We start from the raw sequence: 25,312 nt of genomic DNA on the forward strand, positions 1-25,312 counted from the left end.
ATTGCTTAGTTAATTGTGTATCAAAAATAGACCTTTATGCCCTTCAACCTATGCATATACCAACAGTTGATCAACTTCGTATAGCCTTCACCTCCATAAGTATCAACTCACTTTTTTTTGTTGCCATGTAGTTCCTCCAGTCCTTAAGACTCCTGATTTATTTGTTCTTGTCATAACCTTTTTTGTCATTTCAGGTACCTCAACGCCATTCAGACCATGTGCCCACACATCCTGCGTTACCTGACCACTGCTGTCATCACAAACAAAGACGTTCGCAAGCGGCGGCAGGTCCTGAAAGATCTGGTCAAGGTCATACAGCAGGTATAAACAATCTGAACACATTCCTTACCCCAATTTCTCAAACATTTCTTACAAATGTTCTATCACAGTAACATGTTAGCCAACCTCAGTCAGTGTAGGATTGGCCATTTTGACACACGATGTCACCAACTATTAGGGAAAGGTTGTACAACTGAATGCATTCAACTGAAAAGTCTTCTGCATTTAACCCAACACCATTAAAGGCCAGAATCCACACATCTATGAGCAGTGTAATGCCTTGGCTGATAAACATGCTTCTCTTAGAGTATATTCTATCAGAGATCTGGTCCTGGCTAGAGGTCTTGAACCCATTACATTTGATAAATGGCAGCAGACGGTCTGATTGTAGAGTACCGATTTCTTCCCAAACCCAACATCGGTAGCTTCTTCAGAGATCAATGGCTCTGAAAGCTAAATAAGCGCCGTCTCGGTGTGCTCTGTGTAATCATTAAAACATGTGCTCTATGCTTGTTCTGTCTTTTTGGTCTTCTTGGGTCTCTCCCCCCTAGCATTGGTTTGGAATTATTTAGGGGACTTTTTGAATCTGCTTTTATTCACTGCCTTGTAAATTCTACTGTTTGGTTAGCCATGGTTCTCCACATTTGACTTTTGTTTTTAGTAATGGGTTGGAGGCATGCTGCCTTGCCTGTCGAACCTGTGCCATGTCCACTGCTGAACAATGAAGAGAGCACACACCGACATGTGCAAATTGTTAGAAATCTTCTTTTCTATTTCCAGGAGTCCTACACCTACAAAGATCCCATCACAGAGTTTGTGGAGTGCCTGTATGTGAACTTTGACTTTGACAGCGCTCAGAAGAAACTGAGGGAGTGTGAGTCGGTAAGTCCCAGCTGCCCCCACCAGCACGCACCCACTCATCAATGTGCAATAGATTTTGAGGAATTTATCCTTTTCAGAATGGTTGTTCTGTGTCCCGCTCTCTATATATTCCTTGATTTACAGAGCGATTTGGATTGGCCAACCAGTCCTTCCAACGTTCCCTTGTAGCTAGCACAGACCCTTGACTTCCAGCGCCGACTGAGATGGCCGCCTTGCTTCGCGTTCCTAGGAAACTATGCAGTTTTTTGTTTTTTTTTACGTGTTATTTCTTACATTAGTACTCCAGGTCATTACATACAGTCGAGAAGAACTACTGAATATAAGATCAGCGTCAACTCCCCATCAGTACGACCAAGAATATGTTTTCCGCGACGCGGATCCTGTGTTCTGCCTTACAAACAGGACAACGGAATGGATCGCATTCAGCGACCCAAGGAAACGACTCCGAAAAAGAGGGAAACGAGGCGGTGTTCTGGTCAGACTCCGAAAAAGGGCACATCGCGCACCACTTCCCAGCATTCTTCTTGCCAATGTCCAGTCTCTTGACAACAAGGTTGAAGAAATCCGAGCAAGGGTGGCATTCCAGAGGGACATCAGAGACTGCAACGTTCTCTGCTTCACGGAAACATGGCTTACTGGGAAGACTCTATCCGATGCGGTGTAGCCAACGGGTTTCTCCACGCATCGCGCCGACAGAAACAAACATCTCTCTGGTAAGAAGAGTGGCGGGGGCGTATGCCTCATGACTAACGGGACATGGTGTGATGAAGGAAACCTACAGGAACTCAAATCCTTCTGTTCACCTGATTTAGAATTCCTCACAATCAAATGTAGACCGCATTATCTTCCAAGAGAATTCTCTTCGATTATAATCACAGCCGTATATACCCCCCCCCCCCCAAGCAGACTCATCGATGGCTCTGAACGAACTTTATTTAACTCTTTGCAAACTGGAAACCATTTATCCGGAGGCTGCATTCATTGTAGCTGGGGATTTTAACAAAGCTAATCTGAAAACAAGACTCCCTAAATTTTATCAGCATATCAATTGCGCAACCAGGGGTGGTAAAACCTTGGATCATTGTTACTCTAACTTCCGCGACGCATATAAGGCCCTGCCCCACCCCCCTTTCGGGAAAGCTGACCACGACTCCATTTTGCTGATCCCTGCCTACAGGCAGAAGCTAAATCAAGAGGCTCCCACGCTGAGGTCTGTCCAACGCTGGTCAGACCAAGCTGACTCCACACTCCAAGACTGCTTCCATCACATGGACTGGGACATGTTTCGTATTGCGTCAGATGAAAATATTGACGAATACGCTGATTCGGTGTGAGAGTTCATTAGAACGTGCGTCGAAGATGTCGTTCCCATAGCAACGATAAAAACATTCCCAAACCAGAAACCGTGGATTGGTGGCAGCATTCGCGTGAAACTGAAAGCGCGAACCACTGCTTTTAATCAGGGCAAGGTGTCTGGTAACATGTCCGAATATAAACAATGCAGCTATTCCCTCCGCAAGGCTATTAAACAAGCTAAGCGTCAGTACAGAGACAAAGTGGAATCTCAATTCAACGGCTCAGACACAAGAGGCATGTGGCAGGGTCTACAGTCAATCACGGACTACAAGAAGAAACCCAGGCAGACTAAATAACTTTTTTGCCCGCTTTGAGGACAATACAGTGCCACTGACACGGCCTGCAACGAAAACATGCGGTCTCTCCTTCACTGCAGCCGAGGTGAGTAAGACATTTAAACGTGTTAACCCTTGCAAGGCTGCAGGCCCAGACGGCATCCCCAGCCGCGCCCTCAGAGCATGCGCAGACCAGCTGGCCGGTGTGTTTACGGACATATTCAATCAATCCCTATACCAGTCTGCTGTTCCCACATGCTTCAAGAGGGCCACCATTGTTCCTGTTCCCAAGAAAGCTAAGGTAACTGAGCTAAACGACTACCGCCCCGTAGCACTCACTTCCGTCATCATGAAGTGCTTTGAGAGACTAGTCAAGGACCATATCACCTCCACCCTACCTGACACCCTAGACCCACTCCAATTTGCTTACCGCCCAAATAGGTCCACAGACGATGCAATCTCAACCACACTGCACACTGCCCTAACCCACCTGGACAAGAGGAATACCTATGTGAGAATGCTGTTCATCGACTACAGCTCGGCATTCAACACCATAGTACCCTCCAAGCTCGAGACCCTGGGTCTCGACCCTGCCCTGTGCAACTGGGTACTGGACTTCCTGACGGGCCGCCCTCAGGTGGTGAGGGTAGGCAACAACATCTCCTCCCCGCTGATCCTCAACACGGGGGCCCCACAAGGGTGCGTTCTGAGCCCTCTCCTGTACTCCCTGTTCACCCACGACTGTGTGGCCACGCACGCCTCCAACTCAATCGTCAAGTTTGCGGACGACACAACAGTGGTAGGCTTGATTACCAACAAAGACGAGACGGCCTACAGGGAGGAGGTGAGGGCCCTCGGAGTGTGGTGTCAGGAAATTAACCTCACGCTCAACGTCAACAACTAAGGAGATGATTGTGGACTTCAGGAAACAGCAGAGGGAACACCCCCCTATCCACATCGATGGAACAGTAGTGGAGAGGGTAGCAAGTTTTAAGTTCCTCGGCATACACGTCACAGACAAACTGAATTGGTCCACTCACACTGACAGCGTCGTGAAGAAGGCGCAGCAGCGCCTCTTCAACCTCAGGTGGCTGAAGAAATTCGGCTTGTCACCAAAAGCACTCACAAACTTCTACAGATGCACAATCGAGAGCATCCTGGCGGGCTGTATCACCGCCTGGTACGGCAACTGCTCCGCCCTCAACCGTAAGGCTCTCCAGAGGGTAGTGAGGACTGCACAACGCATCACCGGGGGCAAACTACCTGCCCTCCAGGACACCTACACCACCCGATGTTACAGGAAGGCCATAAAGATCATCAAGGACATCAACCACCCGAACCACTGCCTGTTCATCCCGCTATCATCCAGAAGGCGAGGTCAGTACAGGTGCATCAAAGCTGGGACCGATAGACTGAAAAACAGCTTCTATCTCAAGGCCATCAGACTGTTAAACAGCCACCACTAACATTGAGTGGCTGCTGCCAACACACTGTCATTGACACTGACCCAACTCCAGCCACTTTAATAATGGGAATTGATGGGAAATGATGTAAATATATCACTAGCCACTTTAAACAACGCTACCTTATATAATGTTACTTACCCTACATTATTCATCTCATATGCATATGTATATACTGTACTCTACATCATCGACTGCATCCTTATGTAATACATGTATCACTAGCCACTTTAACTATGCCACTTTGTTTACTTTGTCTACACACTCATCTCATATGTATATACTGTACTCGATACCATCTACTGTATGCTGCTCTGTACCATCACTCATTCATATATCCTTATGTACATATTCCTTATCCCCTTACACTGTGTATAAGACAGTAGTTTTGGAATTGTTAGTTAGATTACTTGTTGGTTATCACTGCATTGTCGGAACTAGAAGCACAAGCATTTCGCTACACTCGCATTAACATCTGCTAACCATGTGTATGTGACAAATAAAATTTGATTTGACGTAAACGCCATTAGTGATCATGCAAGATTAGCCAACCTCTCATGATTTCTCACAGCGTTGGGCTTTTTTAAAATGTATTTTTATACATGGACTTATATATATTGTCCGATGGTAGAATTGTATTAGGTCACTTGGGTGATTTATTTTACCTTTATTTAACTAGGCAAGTCAGTTAAGAACAAATTCTTATTTACAATGACGGCCTAGGAACAGTGGGTTAACTGCCTGTTCGGGGGCAGAACGACAGATTTGTACCTTGTCAGCTCGGTGGTTTTGAACTTGCAACCTTCTGGTTCCTAGTCCAACGCTCTAACCACTAGGCTACCCTGCCGCCCCGTGATACAGAAGTCCTCTGGGAAACCCTATGACTCATTGGTCTGGACAGATTTTTATGATGGCGTGTAATTGTCCATCAGCCTGGTAGTTAACAGTAAAAGCTTTATAAGCAAAGGTCTATGCAGAGGCGTTCAGACACTCAAGAGATGTGTCATAGACCGCCATTGGGATAATTTATTTCTGTTTTGGTGTGTAATGGCTTGATGTGTACTACCATTGAAGTGTCTAGTGCATCACCTAAAAATAAAGGCTGCACTTTGTTCCAGCAACGCCTTTGTCCATCTAGGCCTGGTCCTCAGTGCCAAAAATGTGGTAATAATGAGCCAGCTATTCGTCAGGTGTTGGCTCGTGGTGGACTGTGAAGAGGACATTTTTCAAAATGTACAAAAACGACTCTCTGGGCAACGCCAACCACCATTTTGTGATGGGTCAAATTGAATGGTGGGAGGGTTACCGGTGGTTGTTGCCGTGGCTGCTTCCTGCAGAAATCTTCACTTGTGCAGACTGTAGTAGGTGGTGAACTTAGTTAATCTCTGCATACCAGTCTGAACTAATGACCTATCTCTGGTTTATGTTCACAGTTTCCATAGTGATTGTTAGCGTTCTTTTATGCTAGTTAGTTATTTGCCGCTAGGTATAGCTAGCTAACAAATCCAGTTAATTTCTAAGAGTTACGTGCTGACCAGACCGCTCGTTCATGTGCCGCTACGCACATTTTGATAAAAAGGGTAAACCGAGTTTGTTTCTAGTAATCTCTCAATGCTTCTTCTTTGGACTTTATATGGCGGTTGGCAACCAACTTTGAATAACGTATGTGTAACTTTATTTTGCGCGGCTCCCGATGCGAGTGGTGTGGTCAGTGTGTTAGTTTAGCAAAACCAAACATGCATACACACACACTGAACAAAAATATAAACTCAACAATTTCAATGATTTTACTGAGTTTTTACTTTTACTTATAAGGAAATTAAAATGCATTCATTTAGGCCCTTTTCTCTATGGCTTTCACATGGGTGGGCCTGGGAGGGCATAGGCCACCAAATTGGGAGCCAAGCCAATCAGAATGAGTTTATCCCCACAAGGGCTTTATTACAGACAAAAACAATCCTCAGTTTCATCAGCTGTCTGGGTGTCTGTTCTCAGACATTCCCGCAGGTGAAGAAACTACAAGTGGATGTCCTGGGCTTGTGTGGTTACACGTGGTCTGCGGTTGTGTGGCTGGTTGGACGTACTGCCAAATTCTATAAGATGTCGTTGGAGGGGGTTTATAGTACAGAAATTAACATTACATCTTCTGGTAACAGCTTTGGGGGACATTCCTGCAATCACCATGCCAAGTGCACACTCCCTCAACTTGAGACAATCTGTGGTGTTGTGACAAAACTGCACATCTTAGTGGCCTTTTATTGTCCCCAGGACAAAGTGCACCTGTGTAATGATCATGCTGTTTAATCATCTTCTTGATATGCCATACCTGTCAGTTGGATGGATTATCTTGGCAAAAGAGAAATGTTCACTGACAGTGACGTAAACAAATTTGTGCTCATAATTTGAGAAGCCTTTTGTGTGTATGGAACATTTCTGGAATCCTTTTATTCCAGTTTATGAAACAAGACAGACATTTTACAGGAAGGCTGTTTCGTTTGTGCGGACCAGCCAGAGACTTGACTTGATTTGAATTGAAGCCCCTCATTAAGAGTAGATTAGTACTACAAAATAATGTGAGGTACAAGGTAAGACCCTTCGGCAAGAGGAATTACTTCTCTAGTACATGTGGATGGCAAGAGAAATTATCTACTTAATCTGTTCCCACCATGGCTGATTTTTAAGCCCTTCCGCTCAAAATGTTTCACCTTTTATTTGAAGTACGTTGTGGCGCACCAGCAGAAGGATGGATCCTTGCATCAACAGAAGGCTTCTGTTGTGAAAGCAATTTTAGAAAGTTTGCAGTTTGTAGACAAAGCTGTATGCATGGGAATGAAAGTGTCTCATTTTGAAGCAAAACTCAAATAAGTGTTCATGCTAACACTAAGATATTACATTTAGGCATAATTGTTCATAGCATGAAGAGACTGAGTTAAGACAACTGTGGCCAAACAAGGAAAAGTATCCAAGGTAATGTTGGGATTTGTTTTATTTTAATCAGACGCTAGCTGCCCATTTAGGGAATTTCTGGGAGTAGTTCTGTCCAACGTATCACTCAGTTCAGAATCTTCGAGTGTAGGTCGAAGACTAAACCACTGATTGAAATGCTGTGGAATAACACTAACTGGTAATACACCATTGGTATTAAGATTTCCTAGGTGTGAGTGTTGATAATGTCCCTGTGAACATATTTACAACTTGTGGTTTGTTTCATCCACTCCTAACATAGGTCAGAAGTTCATAATTGTGTGAATTTGTCAATCATTTAGGGTAAATTGTGGTGCTTTGATTTAATATTCCAAGGAGATTGCTCATTTACTGAAGAGGGGCTGGACATGTTCTGGCGACTGAGCAGGTGTGCTAATTGGTGCAGTGCTCTGTGTGGATTTCAGAATATAATCTCCCAGCCTCATTTTGTGCATACAAGGGTATAATTGAGATTTCCCAAATGATTTGTTAATTTGGACCTGCAGATAAATCAAAGGCTAAACTTTGGGTTATTCTGCCCCCTTTGCTTCTTGATGATAAACACTCAATGGAAAAACATCTGGCCTGATCAAATGGCTCTTTCACAGAAGTAAATTGTCTAGGCTTTACTGAAGGTCCCATTTCATCTTATCTATTTTTAAGCTAATATAAAGAGCCTCTAGCTCCCCCAGTCTGATTCTTAACGAATGAGGAACCCATACCTAAACTAACTTGTATAGATATATTTTTTTATTTGATAGTTTTTCTCTGACAAATTTGCTCTGACAGAGTATCCAAAGCACTGCCTCCAAAAATTTGATCTTTCCATCTTTCCTGTGCAAATGCCTCGGTGGGTTGGGGCTGCAGCTAGATGACGTACAACCAACAATATTGGAACTGTATCCCATTTCAGCGAAGACTTTACACATGCCCTCAATCACCAAGCTCGTTGAACACTCGCACACTTTTAAAGAGCCCTCTAGGTTTGTCTCTACTTCCCTGCTTAGGGTCTTGTTTAGAGACTTCATGTGGTTGGAGCAGATGCTGCTCCCTGTTACTCCTCAGGTTGGAGACCAGTTCTTCTTAAGGTGCTTCAGCAGCATTGCCTTGGGAGTAGTGTCCTGTCAGTCTTCTCAGAGCAGGCACACACACAAGCCTTCATCTTTTTCGCCCATGAGTTCCAAATTTCTGTAAAAGTTGCCCCATCGAGTTTTTTTTGTCAATGTACTGATTTGTTACGCAGCAGGACAGTTAACCCCCGGTGCCTTCAAACCAAGGCATGCTGCCCGCTAATTATCTATAGGCTATGGTTGAAGTTGTCAATTGCAAATTATTTTCTAGAAGTTTGAGTTGGTGTGTAAATGAATTCACACATGAAGTAGCCCATTTCACTGTTGCGCACAATTTGAGGCTTTACGGAGTCAGATAGTGCCCAAGCACTTCCCCAGTGTTTCCCCAGATCAAGTGTGGAGACATTGCGCATCTCTAGTGAGAACAGGCCTTGCACAGCCTCCCGAGTAGTGTAGTGGTCTAAGGCACTGCGGCGCTTGAGGAGTCAATACAGACCTGGGTTCGATCCCATGCTGTCACAGCCTTCCTTGACTGGGAGACCCATAAGCCGGCACACAATTGGCCCAGTTTCGTCCGGGTTAGGCTAGGGTTTGGCCGGCCGAGATTTTCTTGTCCCGTCACGCTCTAGTGACTTCTTGTGGCTGTCAGGGTGGTTGCAAGATGACTCTGTTGCCAGCGGGACAGTGTTTCCTCTTACACATTGGTGTGGCTGGCTTCCTGGCTAAGCTAGCAGTTTATCAAAAAGCAGTGTGGCTTGGCAGGGTCTTGTTTCGGAGAACGCATCTCTCCTGACCTTTCTCCATAGGGGAGTTGCAACGATGGGACAAGACTGTAACTGCCAATTGAGGCGAAAAAGGGTAAAAAAATACAATTAAAATAGACCAGGCCCAACTTACTTTTTTCTTTTCTTTTTTTCCCCTGGCACCTTTTCTGGTTGTCCTATGCATTGCCTTCATTGTTTTCCTTGCCAATAATAACTTTGGACATGTGTGCCTTCCTATCAAAATAAGTGCCGTATGTTCTGTAATTCGTCTTGTCGTTTCTACTGCAGCATACCGTATGTATGGAGCCTAATGTGTTCACATGTTTTTAAGTACTGCTGACAAATCATGCATTACAAATCTTGCAAGTCCTCAGTTGTCTGGGGAAGCTCAGAAGCTGGAGATTTCCAAGTTCCCAGTTGTTTTTGATGCGGTATCAGATTGTAACTATGGTACCTCATTTCCAGGAGTTATATTTTAATTTTGCGTCTAAACTTCTGTTTGCGCCCCCCGCTGAAGATTAGGCTTGGTGGTAGGCTTGTATTTGGTGATCTATTTGCTTTGTGTTTTGTCAAACAGTTAAAAGTAATGTGCTTCGGTCCTTGAATACACAAGTACATAAAAGATTTGTAATATGCTAAAAATGTGGCCAAACTAAGTTTTTCATGCAATGGGCACAGCCATATTTGGCTGTAATTTATTTGTCTTACAGTGAATGGGATTGGAGTTTTCGCTTGTCAAATATAAACAAATATGGCTGCCATCAAGGAATTTAGCTGCTGTTAGCTAGCTGACATTTTTTTTAACCCCTCTGAGCAAATGTTAAACAAATCCAGCTGTTGGGTAGTGTTTTTTTTGGGGGGGGGGGGGGGGTCTGTTATTTAGACTGGTTTATGGAATGAGTTTGGCTGTGGATGTGTTCTGTGTAATGTTTGGATGATGACGTTAGCATTTCTTACAATAAAAGGTGAATTTGAGGAATACGATTGAAGACCTTTATTTCCCATCAGTACATATTGTTTAGATGCTTTACAGACAATGCTGTTTTAGCATCCATATGTTCAGTTGCTACAGTTCCAATCACATTTTTTGGGATGGTTTGCTGCAGGGACCACTCACAATTATCGCAAATATGTGGTTGTACACGCCAAAGGGTTACTCAGAGCGCGCTCCGTTCACATGCAGGACCACCTGTCTGTCGAGGTGGGTGGCTGTGCAACAGTTAACCTGCTGCACTCTGCCTTTTAGTGCATTAAGTGTGATGGGTCTGCAAACATTTTCACAAACTGGCCTCATTTGAAAGCAATAAAGGCAGGGGGGGTTTTGCAGACAGACACACGCCACGAAAAAGAACAGTCAAATTTGTGGAGTGATGGTTGCATGTGTAATGCATCAGTTTGTCGTCATTGAGGAGAACAAAAGGGCTACATTACTCTGTTTTCCAACTTCCCTGTCTTCACTGCAACCTTCAACGGTGAGTGGCAATTGATTTGAAAAGTGAAGTGGAGAGACCAGTCTTATTTGAATCCGCCCCCTGTCATGTAAGTAAGCGCCTGGTGTTTTTTCTCCTAGCAGCCCCCCCCCCCCCCCCTCCGATTGAAGTTGAACTCTCCTCCAAGTTGAGCTCATCAGATTAGGCATAAAAGCCCACTTCTAGCCCTTTCAAAACTTGTTTGAGGATCTTGGCCTGAAATCCCAGATGACAGTGATTAGGACACTTGGCTGTTCAAAGTTTATCATGCGTAGATAAGCATTGTCATAGCTGAAATGTGGTGTTGCCTGATAGTGCTGTGTAATTGAGTTTTCTTCAAGCTGAAATGGAGGGTGAAAACAGCTCTAAGCTTTAGGCAAACAGTTTTGAGTTCTTGGAGAACTTATGAAGACTGAGGTCTGTGATGTGAACTAGAGCTCAAAGACAGTAGGAACGCAGTAATGACCACAAAGGAATGTATGCCTTTTGAAGCAACGTTTGAATGCACAATGGGTTCATGAACACTTAAAGTAGCTCTGTCTGACTGCTTTTTTATGGCGGTGTAAACTTTGCAATTTTTCTGTAGCCCGTCTGTCAGTGTAGCTAGACCTGGAAGTGCCCCTAGCCCATGTGTTCTAATGTTGAGCAGAGTGTGTTCTTGCCCCTTTGGTGGCTGTAGAACCCATGAGAGTTTGGTGTATAAATTGGTTTCTCCCGCACTGCACAATTGACCCTGCACCCCTGGGCACAGATGAATGGTGATAAGTCACAGCCACTGTGGTCAGTGGCTGGCTCCGTTCTTGTTTCTCGTTTTCATGTGGAGGCAGCTGAATTAAAATATTTGTGGTAGATTTTTGGAGCACCCCGAGTGGCCTGGGATTACTTGCAGTAATGAGTTTACAAATTAGTTTACCTGTCATTTAACTCTGTCCTCATTTTTAACTGCTTTACTTTCCTGAAACCCTGCAGTGGTATTTTATAGAAATGCATACACAGACAAATACTCACTAATATTTGTGTTACTGTTAACTTTTATTTCCCTCCATCTCTTCCAGGTGCTTGTGAATGACTTTTTCCTGGTGGCTTGCCTGGAGGACTTCATTGAGAATGCCCGTCTGTTCATCTTTGAGACTTTCTGCAGGATCCACCAGTGCATCAGCATCAGGTGAGACCAAGGGAGTGACATAAAGCACCAGTTGGGGAACTGACAGAAAGGAAAGGTGCTGCAGGACTTAAGTATGGTGAACTTTGCTAGACCGTTATTCGCCATCACTGTCCAAATGCTAAGATGTGCACATTGCACTGCAGTGGTCAGCTAAGACTAGCTAAAGACTTACACAGGAAGGTCATCACCAGCCAATGAGCTTGCTAAGCAGACCAACTGCAGGAAGAGGGTGGGGTGGATATGTGGAGTGATTACAGGAATGCCCCCCACAGAAGTGTTTATTGCCCCCTTCCCCAGTCAAATACTCATCTCCACATATATATTTTAGAGATTAGGCAATGGGGCGTTAACTGCTTCCTGGTTGTTCTGCTCACTAAACTTTAAAGACCACCTGAGTGAGAGACCAAACCAGGACAAGTTTCTCTCAGGGAGAGGTCAGGTTCTTGATGGTTTCAGATTTTGCCAGCTGCTGATGGAGAGGAACTTCTTTTCACTCGCTTCCTAAGCCTTGTCACATCCAGTATAATAAATTTGCCTTGGATAGTCTTCAAAACAATACATTTAGTCAATGCTAATTATGGTGAGCATTAGGGAGTAACGATAATGGTCCACAATTAAGGATTTGGCTACCTCTTGTACATCAATTCTAGAAAATAACGAATGTAGATTAGGTGCACTCTAGTCTGATACTTTTTTATTTTTTACCTCTAAAAGCATAGTCTACACTGGACATTTGTGCTCATGGAAATGCATTTAGAAAGATATAGTAACTGTACTAAGGCAAAAATGGTTAGACTCAACTTTGAATGGAATATTTGGAATTTGCTGTAATGGACATTGAATGGAAAGGGTGAATGAATTGTAACTTTTGACAGAAATTATTGCACTGCCTGTTATATGGAGCTGTGGGGGTCTGTAGTCAAGGTTGTACCATGGAACACGATAGGGCTCTGTCAATCTCTAGATTGTCTGGAATTGATTAGGAGTCCTGGCTCTTTTTTTTTTTTTTTTTTGGCAGACTTGCTGCAATTGGATATATTTACTTGTTAAAGACCACAAAGGTTAGTGGTAACAGTAGGAAGTTGAATTGTGACTTTCCCAATTTTTCTCTCCTGTGTTTGTAGGTATTTGTTAGCTGAGGTAACAAGCTGAGTTGAGGTGCAAACACAGCGGCGATCGGCAGTGTCAGGGATTTCCGTGTTTATTTAAAATCGTTGCGATGACAATGGACAGAACACGTAGTTTATTTTTGACAAACGCTCAAATTCCATGTCATTAGTCAGCTACCCAGAAGCTCTCTGCATCCAAGCATGGACTCAAGTGAATCTGATGCCTGTTTTTAATGAGACATTTTTACAGCTGTTGGCTATGAAGGTTTCACAGATATTTAGCTTGCTTTTTTTGCCCATGGCATGGGACAAAAGTAGACCAGAAGTGCGGGTAATTTAGTTAGTTTATGCAGAAAGGCTCATGTAAAAAAGGAGGCAGTGAAAATGTGACCCCACGATTTGATCTTATGCTCCGTAATTGCATCCACATATCCTTTTGTCTAGACTTTTTACAATTTGGTTTTCATTTTTTGATGTCACAAACTTAATATTACCATATTTGACTTCCTTTGAATGTTGATAGCCAGTCGTATTTCATTGACTCCAATTGGTACACTGTCCAGTGACTTTGTCAGTATGTACATAAGACACTCTGTCAGCTGACATTGAAATGTGGCACATGGAAAGGTAGTGGATGTCTTTTCCCATCACTCAAAATGTTTTCCTAACACTTAAGTTCTCTGATAGTTGGAGTAGTATTGTTGTGGACTTGGATGTAAAATGGAAGATCTTTCCACTTCACAATTGAGTCATTAGAAAGACCACACGGTCATTTTCCGTTTTCCCGAAAAATGTATTTTACCCCAACAAGCTGAAAGCGGGGGTCGTTCCAAATGGCTTGGATTTACTTAATGCTATCATATGGTAGTGTTTAACAATGCATTCGTCTGAGCCCAGCCACTTTAAGAAGGGGGGGGCACTTCTATGGGAGTTTTCCCCCTCTAACACAGTTATTCCCCCCCCCATGCCTAACCTCTCTCCGAGTGTGAGGGTGGTTGAGAGACTCACAGGAGTATTTCAGTCGCCCCAGCCTGAAATTGAACGCTGAGAAGCCAGAGTGAGTAAGAGGTTGAAATGAAAGCGAGACCCCCCCCCCCCCCCAGGAACAGGGCTATGGCTGTGTAAAACAAAACCAGTCAAGTAGGCTGTCTAGTTGGCTTAAGGGCCAAGGGATATGTCTATAGTTGAGTTTAGGTCTGCCCCCCCTTCTTCCATTCATATCCCCTTCCCCATCTTCTGGAGCTCCAGGTTAAGATAAAAGTTAAGACCTGGGGCACTGCGTGTTACTGTGGTATGCTGGGGGAGATCACATTCTGCAGGGAGTTAGGGCCGAGGAGAACTCCCTGTGAGGAAACAGGATCATGTTTGTCTTGATCTCGGATCTGAGTCTGGTTTGACTGACATGTGCCCTCCACTTGATGGAATTGCCAAACAAACACTCTATTCGTACCCCTCTGCGGCAATCGCAAATCTCTGGGGTTACATTTTGAAACAGATCATTTAATTAAATTGTGGCGAGTGTCAGGACTAGGGTGTAGACTGTTTGTCCACCTACCCGGTTTCTTGACTGACTGTTATGTACAGTCTTCAACAGGGGATTTAAAAGTTGGATAACGCCTACTACTGTTAGACTTTGTTAAACACAGATTGTCTGTTAAATGAATTGGCTTTTGCTGTGAAAATTGCTGTAATTATCAATCAATGCCGAGTTTACACTTCATTAACATTTTGTTATAGACCTACACCAGAGTCTTTTTGCCCCGACTGGCGCGGCCTGTCTCTCCTTAGTGTTTGTGTCACTCCTGAATGGCAGACACATGTTAGCCATCACAACCTAAACTCACGTGAGTGGACAACTGACAGTTTTCCTGCTTGCTAGGTCCTTCATAATGAGCCGTAAGTGCAATTTCGTTTTCCACAGCATTTTGCCGTAATCGGCTGTCCGGCCGAGGCATTGGTGGGGGGGGTGTGATTCAGTTATTTGGGTGTGAGTGACAGGTTGATCGTGCCCCTTCAGCCCGTGGGGATTCAACGTTAATCAATGCTTAACTGGTGTTTTTCTCTTCTGGTATCCCACCTCCTTCAACACTGCTGTGGTGAAAGTGGTGATGGATCATCACGCTCTTGTTACTTGGAATGCCCCGAGGCAGTGCCTCTTTATGCTGAGGTAATGCTGTTTATTATTTGTTGTGGTTTTTTTTATGCCCCTTTCAGACATTGATGTAATGTCAACCCCCTCTGTACGTGGTTTTGCTACGTTTTTCAAAAAAGATGCCAAGCTGGGTCAGAGTGGCGAGAATGTGTTTTTGCTGTCGGGCCTTGAGGTAAGGCAAACATTATCCCAAATGAGGTTATTTCCAAATGGGAATTTACGAGGGAGAAAGTCTTAAAGAAGTCAGCATTTGGGAAGTGACAGTTGAAACGGGCCTGCTGGTATTGGCGACTATTGTGGACTGGGTCTGAACCCATAGTGTGAGAGGTGGTTTGGGGCAGCGAGGATCTGGCTTACTCACCGGTCTGTCTCTCCGATCTCCTCCGTGGGGGAGAAGGAACTTGATTAATGGAGCATGAAATTATATTTAGTGGGGTGCACTTTTCATACAGTACTCACGGTCTCTCGCACACTAGTATCTGTTGTTTAACGAGCGTATTGATGAGGTTCATTCAAAGCGGAGTGTGTTAGGTGACTGGGTTGTGGGATGAGAATGAACTAGCTGTACAACTTGTGGTGGTGGAAGAAATGGGTATATTTATAGGCACCTAATATGAAATGGGGGACCAGCAGGAAACGTGGAGGGCGGGAAAGAGTGGGTCTAGGTGGTGGTGGTGGTAGTATCAAGGGGGTTTAGTTATTTTCAAAGCCGCAAGGGAGGCCAGCTGCACTGGAAGAGGCTTTGGTTCAAAAAGCGCCAGGCGCCCCCCACCTCTCTCTCTCGGTGACACATCCATGTCCCACCGCTCTATCAAAGAGCACCCCGGCAGCAACCTGGCTTTCATTTGGGGGACAGTAGCAGGTCCCGCTCTGTCATGGCAGGCTTTGGGCCAGGTGGGGAGAATGTAAGTGTGTGTGTCCAGGAGAGAACATCAAAGAGTAAAGTGACTGGGGGAGAGAAACCCGGGATTCCAACGGACTCCTAATTGAGTTAGCCTGGGGAGTCATTACATCCTCTTTTCTAGTTCACGTAAGACCATTTGCTTTGTTCCCCTGATCCCGTTGCTTTGACATGTCATTGTATTTTACTTTATATGCCTTTTAGCCTAAGAATGTGTATGACTTAGTATTGTATTAGCATTGTCCTGTTAGCTTTGTTACGGTCCTAATGCAGCCCATTCATCATATTGAGTAGTGTAGCAAATGTGTAGGTATAGCATCAGACATCCACTGAAAAGGATTGTCATATACAGAGTGTACAAAACATTAGGAACACCTTCCTAATATACAGTTGCACCCCCTTTTTACCCCCAGAACAGCCTCAATTCATCGGGGCATGGACTCTACAAGGTGGCAAGTTTTCCACAGGGATGCTGGCCCATGTTGACTCCAAACATGCCGCCTCCCCTTAATCTACACTGATTTGAAGTGGATTTACAAGTGACTGCAATTATAGATCATAGCGTTCACTTGGATTTACATGATCAGTCTGATGGAAAGAGCATGTTTTGTACACTGTTAATCTTGGCTTTTTTTCCTTGAGTGGATGAGTGGTCTTTTCTACAGTCTGCTTCAGTACATTAGAGGCTGTACTGAACTTTTGCCCCTGGGTACGAAAAGGTTCCCCTAAAGGGACAAATATTGCCCAGAAATGGCCTCATTGGACAGAGGGGTACACCTTTCCACGCTTCAATTCATTAATGTGACGTTGTATGTGTGTATGAACTTTTCTTTAAACAATTGGGAACTAAATGTCTGTACCACCTATTTAATCGGCGAACACGTGTATTGTTCCACTCGGCTTCTAAAAACCCGGTTTCTCCTCTGCTCTTCCTTAGCATGCTGGCAGACAAGCTGAACATGACCCCCGAGGAGGCGGAGAGATGGATTGTCAACCTTATCCGCAACGCCAGGCTGGATGCCAAGATAGACTCCAAACTGGTAAGACTGACACCCTGCGTTGCGTCTTCCTCGTCAATCAATGACCTCTGCTCCCACGCAATTGATTAGTAAAGTTTATTTTTTAATTTTTTTTAAAACTCCTTCCTAATCGGGGAGCTTATTCTGCGGTGTACCTCAAGATGCAGTATAAGTGCATAACTGTAGAATGATTTTAGATGAGAATACCAAGGCATGGGATTTGTCTGCCATTATCATAATAGGAGGGAAATCAACACAGTATGAAGTAAGCAACCACAATACCTTAACCTTTTTATGTCCTTGTTTTCCTCCACATTGGGTTTTGCATGTTTTGGCATACCTGTCACGGCGCAGAGTTCTCTGTAATCATCAAATCATACCCTAGCCACTCAGTCTGGAATGACAGAATTACCTTGATGTGTACTGAGATTTACATAAATGTGTCCGAGAGGCTGGCGGTTAATGGTACGGTGTCTGAGACCAGATGTGATTGGCTATCCCCGCTGTGTGTTTAGGGCTAACTGTGCGCCTCTCGCCATGTCCTGTTCTTATCCAGGGTCATGTGGTGATGGGGAACAATGCTGTGTCGCCGTACCAGCAGGTGATTGAGAAGACAAAGAGCCTGTCCTTCAGGAGCCAGATGCTGGCCATGAACATCGAGAAGAAGATGGCCCATGCCAGCAGGAACGAGGTAAGCGAGTTGTCACCACTACCCACCCTCCCATCCCTTTTCAAAGACGAGACTACCTATTCCCTTTTCCAGCTGACTGTGTCTCTTACGTGGGTGACAGAGTTCAAAGCCCTCTTAAAATGATCAGCTCAGAGAACAGGGCTAGAAGAATGTCGACGAACCATCTTCAACAAAACGTTCCACTTGACACGGAATCAGCCAGTAAGAGCAGTTTTTAACAGAACTAGCGGGCACTTTCATCATCCCTTTGATCTTCATAGGCCTAATGACAAGGTAGATGTCAACACCGCTGTAAAACAGGGCTGTGACTCAGCTACTACCTCTGTGCAAATAAGGTTGATTCTCACACTAGCCTCACTGAACATTACTCAGACTACGGAGTTCCCTCCACTTAGTACAGGTCCCCACAGATGTTTGGCTTGGGGTCCAAATTTCAGTCTGTTTTGATCTTGAATGTGTATGAATGGTATGTAAGACTATTCCATGAAGGTAATCTTCATTGATCACGCACATCCCTGAGCCCAATCCTCTCCCCACGCCAGCAGTGCTCCTTGAAAACCACAGTCAAACAGATTCTTAACCTTTTTTAAACGAGTCAGTCCACCACCTCCCCGACCCTCTCAGATTATATTTATAATAACGATCTAATCACGACGGGGCCAACTAGTGTGCTTTAAATGTCCCCCCTTTAAATGTCCAGTTCTGAGTAGGTATCTATTGATGTGTTTAGTTACCACCTCCCTATTGTTTGAATATCTGCAGTAAGAGAGCTGCTATAACTCTGTTCAGTAAAAGCAGAGGCCCTCATTAAGTGATTTCTGTAGTTAGACAAGAGACTGCAAACAAGTGTCATTACATCCTCAGGGCTACAAATCACTTCTAATACATTTACTGCCTGCCGTCTGGATGGGCTGTTTGGGGGTTCGGCACGCATTCCATTTTAAGTCCACTTCAAGTATAAAACTACATGGGGATTTCTGTTTCTAATTCGTCACATAATTTATTTGTAATGTGGACACAGTATTCATTAAATCTCAAACAAAATAATGTATGTCTGTCAACTGGTAGTCTAACCTCTCCTCCCCTTTCTCTAACTTTTTCCCCCTAGACACCCAACTGGGCAGGTCAAGAGACTGGCTTTTAGCAAGACACCACCGAGAATATTTTTATTCCTGTTTCTACACAGCATTCCCATCCAGCAACAACATCCTGTTTTTTTTTCCCCCTGCTTGTCCCTCAAGGAGCAGAGGTTTTTTTTTCTTTCTTGGTTCAAGTCATCAGTGATTCAATAAAACAGACGTGCAAAAACCATTTCCACCAATGATTGCTTTATTTCTGGACATTACAGATGGCGGTTGAGGCCTAAGTGGTCTGACTTTGCATTGGTAATACTTGGAAGTTTTAATGTGCGCATTAAGTCACTGAGTGGGACAGTTAATACTGTTTTGGGTGATACGGCTCATGTATGCGCTGTAATGATGAATGACTGTTTAGTCTATTGGGTTTTATGGTGTTTTAGTGGCCCAGTTCACCATGGCAGTCACACAGCAGGGGAAGTGGGAGGAGGGGGCAGACAGAGGTGATGTACAGTTAATAGTGGTCATATTCTCTGCCAGTCATCTTTCCCTCCGAGGACATGAGGGACTCGTAAACCTCCATTAGCCAGACGAATCAGTTTAATGTGCCTCTAGCGCTCCTCACCTCCTGCTCTCACCAACTCTTCCTTCAGCTTCTGTGTTCTCATGTAACTTTCTTTCCCTTTACCTCAACTTTACCTTGTTTTCGACAGGGAGATGGTTTCAGGTAGGTGACTACTTTTGTGTGACTGGTGGTCCTTCAGTAGACTGAAACTTCCATAGGCTGCTGCATCTCTGGAGAGAAAGGAAGAGGTGCTTCCTGCCTCCATGGCACTCGGGGCTCGGAGCCAGATGATTCAAACACTGACGTCACCTTGGACCAGGCCAGCGGGGAGGATAAAGTGATTGGTTTACCGGTCCTTCGCCATGACTCATCATGAAAATAAGTTATCCTAGCCCTTAATTATTGTTCACCTTACCAGTGCACTCTCCTGTGTTGTTTTAGTCGGATGTCCAGACCAATACCAGACTTGCCGCAAACAACCCTTTGACCACAATGTCTGTCACTGCACGAGAATAAGTAATAAACAGGCAGAAGTTCACTATTGGTTTTGGCTGGGAAACTTCCACGATTTTGTTTTTACATATTGTCTGAGGTTTTCATCCCACAAAAGGTTTGTAAGCGGATCCTCTGATGAAATGGAAAACGTGCATTGTGTTATTGCTTGAGGTTAGAACACTCTCCCCTTTTCTCCTGTGTCTTGTATAAAACCAGCGTGACAATGTGTAACAATGGTAAATGTCATGGAAGGTCTGGTTTTGTCTGTGGGTTGATATTCCTATATGACACAGCTCCTCCCTCCATTGTCTACAATAAATCATTTTTAATCGTGCTATGTTTGAATGTTATATAACTCGAGCAGGGTATTGGTAAATACAAATCATTAATGGTTTTCACTACAAAGCCTTTGGTAGTAATTTATAACATTAATTGATTTTTTTATGGTCCTTACTGTTAATTTTCTTGTTGACTGGTCAGACTGAATTGACCTCTGGCTTTTCAGAAGAAAACATCCAAGGTTTAGATGTGTGCTTTCTATACAAGGACTACGTATGGGGCGTAAGCAAATGCTTTACACCAATCTGTAACCCCTGGGCCTCGGTCATTTCCTAAAACACTTTCTTTTGAGTAGGATATTGCTTCCCATTTGGTGGCGAACAGTTGTCCTGATAAGCATCTGACAAACTAATTTCCTAGAATAAATAAAAGATTAAGTGCCACACCTAGTGGTCCAAAGGGGGTACAGCATTTGCATCCTCCATTTCTACCAGAACAGGAGGTGAACACTGGACCTTGTGGGTATCAGGAAATCTGAAGTAAGGCCTAACCTGAGATTTTGTCTTTTTTTCAGGGCAGGTAGTAGGCCTATCCTATCCTCAAGTATTTTGAGGTGATGCAAGTGGCTAATGGTTTGTTTTTAGTTTTGTCAATTGATTTAGGTAGATTGTTAAACCGTTAGTAACTAACTTTATCACATTCATTAGTGGAGCAAATAGATGTCCAATCACATGACATTCTCCCAGAGTAAGGCCTTTGCAGCTTTTGAAGTTCATGCATTCTTGTTTCTTGGGAGCAAATGACTGCAACGACGATGAAGGTAAAACATTGATGATGATCATTGTCTTCCCAATTTATCCATTCAAATTAGACTATTAAATACATCCGCGAAAGCCATACAGCCATGTTTTCTTTGAAATCCTAAAATGAGAATAACTTGCACTGCAATTACTAGCTTTTTGAGACATGAATAGACATATGTCATATGGTGGAAATAACAGTTTAACCATGCAGGTACTACTCCCGACAAGATATATCGTTGAGAAGACGTTTCCTGTTTGTGTTAAATGTGATAGAAAGGGTGCACACATGTCGGTGATAGGCCCATTTTGAGCAAGACCACTTCTCATTGGTCAATGGTTCATAATTGAACGACCAAACAAACTGTTTCCAAACCACAAAGAAATAAAAGTAAAGTTTCATTTGGAATTTGAGAGTGCCTATAGGTCATTCAACTTCCAAACTAGGGGTGATGATAGCTTACAATAATACCCCACTCAAACGTCACGTGTTGTGCCTCATTTCACACGAGAATCAAAACGGCTGGGTTTATTTGATTCCTGCACTAGGACCCGGAGGGAGCCTCGGTGTTGTGTGAGAGGACCTAGGCAGCTAAATAGCATGTGTCATCTTCATTATCTAAAATAATAAGAAAAAATACTTCACTCTGGTCAAGGGGCTTCTAATTCTGAGCAGCCCCACAGATCTAGAGATCTCCACGTGACAGGAGCAGCTATATGAGAAAGCAACCCAAGCATCAGGACCAGTAGTAACCAACCACTTCACCTCCGCTCGAAGCGCAGATGCAGACAATCTAGAGGAGAATCTACTGGCTTTATATCCTTTGCTTTAAACCCCAAGGTAAAACGAGCCGTCTGAATGGTGTAGACAAGTTTGTTGAAGTGAAGAGGGACACGCTTTCACCGGGGAAGCAGGTATTATCGGAATAAAACTCGCGTGCATCTCAGGGAGAAGGGAGATCACTCGGACCTCTGTTCTCTTCAGAATAACTTTTCATACAAGAGGTGATGCTGCATGCTCCAAATCCACTGTGGCTTTCTGAAGTGGATTTAGACTGTCACATATGCAGGTATGTTTCATGTTGTGTTCATTGTTAAACGCAGCTTCTTGCGCTCATTATATTGGAAGGTCATTGCTTGTTTGAGAAGCGTTAGAATGTTATGCATTAATTTCATACCAGGCTCTTTTGTCGAGAATGGAGAATAAATTAACACGTGGGGCAGATGTTTTTTTTCCATTATTGCAGTGTATTTAAATACAATAGGCTTAGCCTCCTAAACTCCATAGATCAAGTATTCTTCCCGTGTTTGGATAGATGTTGATATTGTCACATTTGTTATCACAATAACCCATATCTTTATTTTTACAGCACTCAAAGGGACACTTGTGAATGAAGGGTGAACTTCATGAACTTCATACAATGATATTATTCAGTGGCGAGATATTATGTTGTCGCTGCTCGTTTAATGTGTGACAAATTGGAATCATTCAAGAAACTGGAGGACACGAACCAGATAATTCATCCCAAACACCACTGGCACTTCTTATTCGAGTCGGAACACCAGCCGTCCAGATGCAGTTTCGACTTTTCTCATTGGCTTTAATCGTGTTGCACTGTATGGAGTACAGCAACTGTCAAACGCAGTCAAATCGCTGGAGGAGGAACAAAAGAGGTAAGTGAAAAGTCGTCTATATATGCATATATCATCCTTGCCAATGTGACAGTTGAGAGCGAGAAGTTTTGGATAGTTTCTGAGCCAGCAACATTATAAAAATAAAAATGGTCGAACAGCTAATATGAAACATTTTGAGACCAACAGTTGAATCAACATTTGTTGCCATTGTATATCCGGTTCTTCTTATTGATTAGATAATTACCTTGTCAATTTATTCAGACATAACACGTCATCTACACGTTGACACTATCATCGCCCTGAGCGCAGTGTATTGATCAGGATACAGTGACCGTCCAGCATCCTGTGGACTAGGGCTAGGGTATTTGATTGAGGTGATGCATTTCTGGTAAGTGCGTTCGTGAGCTCCTGGATGAGTTTTATGCACTCTGATATTATCAACCAACTGCCACTATAAGATTAAAAGCGCAGTGAAAAAATTGATTCGAGCCACCTAATATATCCATCCCGCCAAAACGAATAGTGCCACAGCGGTGTAAACCAGGTGTAAACCGAGTCTGCCCAGACTGTGGGTATATTTTACAAGGCAACTGTTCGCGACTTCATGAGTTCAACGTGGAAAATATTTTACTAAATTGTAACAAATTGGCTAGACTCCACCACTCAAATACATAGTTAGTTGTATTACTAGATTACAGGTCATTCTTGAAGTTATGTTTTGGGGACATTTTGGCAATTGCGCAAAATGTGCGTTTTGGACACATAACGGTAATTTTTTGCTGCCAACCCAAGTATGCCTGATAAGATTTGTGATATTGTTATCTGCTTCGCGTTTCTTACATAGTTGCGGTTGGTGAGTCGTTTGGTCAAATAGCCTAGGCTACCCCACATTGCTTCGGGCTCTCTGTGCTTTTACCTGTCCGACTGTCCGTTCCAACAAAGAGAGGTCTGTGTCTTTAATTAAATGTGGTACTGCTTAGTAGGCTACAGCGACTAGACGGTGAAAAGATGGCAGTGCGGCTCTGTCTACCTATTGTCGAGCGGAGCGGCTTAGGGGGGCGTATTGTGGGAGTTTTAATGAATAGATGCGGAACCCCCTTCCCCTGTCATGAATTCGTCCTCTCCAACCTCCTAAGCTGGATTTAATTGATCTCATAACCGCAGAGTTATCTTTGAACAGTTGGTACACGCATAACAATCGCCTCTGGGGATTTAGCCCATTGGTAAAAACAGCAAGGTGGAATGAATGAGCAGACTGTGACATCAGTCCCCCCCCCTTGGATCTGTGGCATAAGCAAGGTCCTTACTCCAGTGGTGGCAAGGGAGAGTGGGAACACTGCTTAATCTGAAGGGTGTGTGCTGTTTCTTACTGACCCCTGGTTATAGCACAAATACCCTAAACTGAACATGTTAGGTCAATACGGTGTGGTGTGGAGTTCAGTAGGATGATCCTCTTCTCAATGCATGTTTTTGGGGGGTTGTAAATTGTAAGGCAATCACACATTTAATCATATGCAAGGCATGCCAGGGGGAACCTCCACTCCTGGCTGCAAGCCTTCCACTGCCCATCTGCAAATAATCAAGCAATCACTGTAGGGTACTGGCACACACACTTTTCTCTGCTCGTCAATTTTTTTCCTAGGATTGGTGATCTCAGATGCTCCATAATATAATGTTCTTAATGGGATCACACCTTTTGGCACGGAGTGGAACTGGTTAAGTTTGAGATGCTTTTCGGGAGAGAGGCAAATTGATAATGGCATAGGTGTGTGTGTGTGTGTGTTTGTTTGTGTTTCTGTGTTTGTTGTTGATAGAAGTGGTTGAAATGCTTTTGGCTAGCAGGCTAGAGAGGTAGTGTGTGTGTGTGTGTGTGTGTGTGTGTGTGTGTGTGTGTGTGTGTGTGTGTGTGTGTGTGTGTGTGTGTGTGTGTGTGTGTGTGTGTGTGTGTGTGTGTGTGTGTGTGTGTGTGTGTGTGTGTGTGTGTGTGTGTGTGTGTGTGTGTGTGTGTGTGTGTGTGGTGATGATGGCAAAAGGTTAATTTATACATTTGACCCGGAGTGTGGGATTAGGCTGAGCTGTACACACATTACCGTAAACTCTCTGAACATCTCAAACTGGATGCTCCAGCCCTCAGCAATGTATGGGTTTTGTACAGATAGTTCTTTGGCGGGAGGTGGAGGATTGGTTCCTGTTGTTTTGGAATGGAATGGCCCAACTGAGGCCAAAAGCGACATTTAGCACACACTGGCAGGCAGCAAAGCTTTAGGTTTTCACTTCCTTTATTTATTATGGTTATTGAGAGAAGCATGTGAGAGAGAGATCACTGTTCAATGTGCTCTGAGAGGGCTGAATATTTGTGCCTTGCCCTCGAGGTTCACTATGACAGCTCTACATACAGTATGTCTGGCAAGCAGCAGTAACATAGTGAGGTTTCCAAATCAGTCTGCAATGTTCTGTCCCAGACACATTTTAAAAACTGAATATGGAATTGGTCACGTTAAGCTCCCCAGGCATATATATTTTATGGGTAAAGAAAAATATCCTGTGTGTAGAGGAACAAATGTCTTTACCTTTCAGGCTGAAATAAATTCAAATAAGTTGGCTGAAATAAGTAGTAGAGCCTTTGCCGTTGACATAAGATTATATGATTGGATTAGCTAGGGAAGTGTATGGGAATGCAAGAGTGAAAAGCAGGGCAGTTCTCGTCGGCAACAGTCTGTGTTCAAAGGCAAACTGTAAGAGAGTCAGGCTAAGGCTAAATTAAGGGAATCTGTGGTGTAAATGGTTTGATCATGTCTTGCAAGCAACTCCTATACTCTACTACATGACTCAATCCCCTGTTCCACTGTAGTTATTGTTTTTTTCTCTTCATATTAAACCAATGATTTACACCTCCTTACTCC

At 43.8% G+C, this 25,312-nt stretch overlaps 2 protein-coding genes across 2 annotated transcripts in view; both read left to right on the forward strand.

Moving 5' to 3' along the window:
- Nucleotides 1-18,870, forward strand: part of LOC123997526 (eukaryotic translation initiation factor 3 subunit E) — a 45,111-nt gene extending 26,241 nt beyond the window's left edge. The window contains exons 8-13 of the mRNA XM_046301863.1: nt 195-321; nt 1,060-1,161; nt 11,578-11,687; nt 16,787-16,889; nt 17,425-17,559; nt 18,668-18,870. Of these exons, the coding sequence (XP_046157819.1) occupies nt 195-321; nt 1,060-1,161; nt 11,578-11,687; nt 16,787-16,889; nt 17,425-17,559; nt 18,668-18,703 (613 nt within the window). The 3' untranslated portion in view covers nt 18,704-18,870. The remainder of the gene's footprint in view (nt 1-194; nt 322-1,059; nt 1,162-11,577; nt 11,688-16,786; nt 16,890-17,424; nt 17,560-18,667) is intronic.
- A 2,459-nt stretch (nt 18,871-21,329) lies between these two features.
- Nucleotides 21,330-25,312, forward strand: part of LOC123997170 (R-spondin-2-like) — a 95,490-nt gene continuing 91,507 nt past the window's right edge. The window contains exons 1-2 of the mRNA XM_046301296.1: nt 21,330-21,844; nt 22,145-22,448. Coding sequence (XP_046157252.1) covers nt 22,349-22,448 — 100 coding nt within the window. The 5' untranslated portion in view covers nt 21,330-21,844; nt 22,145-22,348. The remainder of the gene's footprint in view (nt 21,845-22,144; nt 22,449-25,312) is intronic.

This window comes from Oncorhynchus gorbuscha, linkage group LG15, assembly GCF_021184085.1.
Source record: "Oncorhynchus gorbuscha isolate QuinsamMale2020 ecotype Even-year linkage group LG15, OgorEven_v1.0, whole genome shotgun sequence".
NCBI lineage: Eukaryota > Metazoa > Chordata > Actinopteri > Salmoniformes > Salmonidae > Oncorhynchus > Oncorhynchus gorbuscha.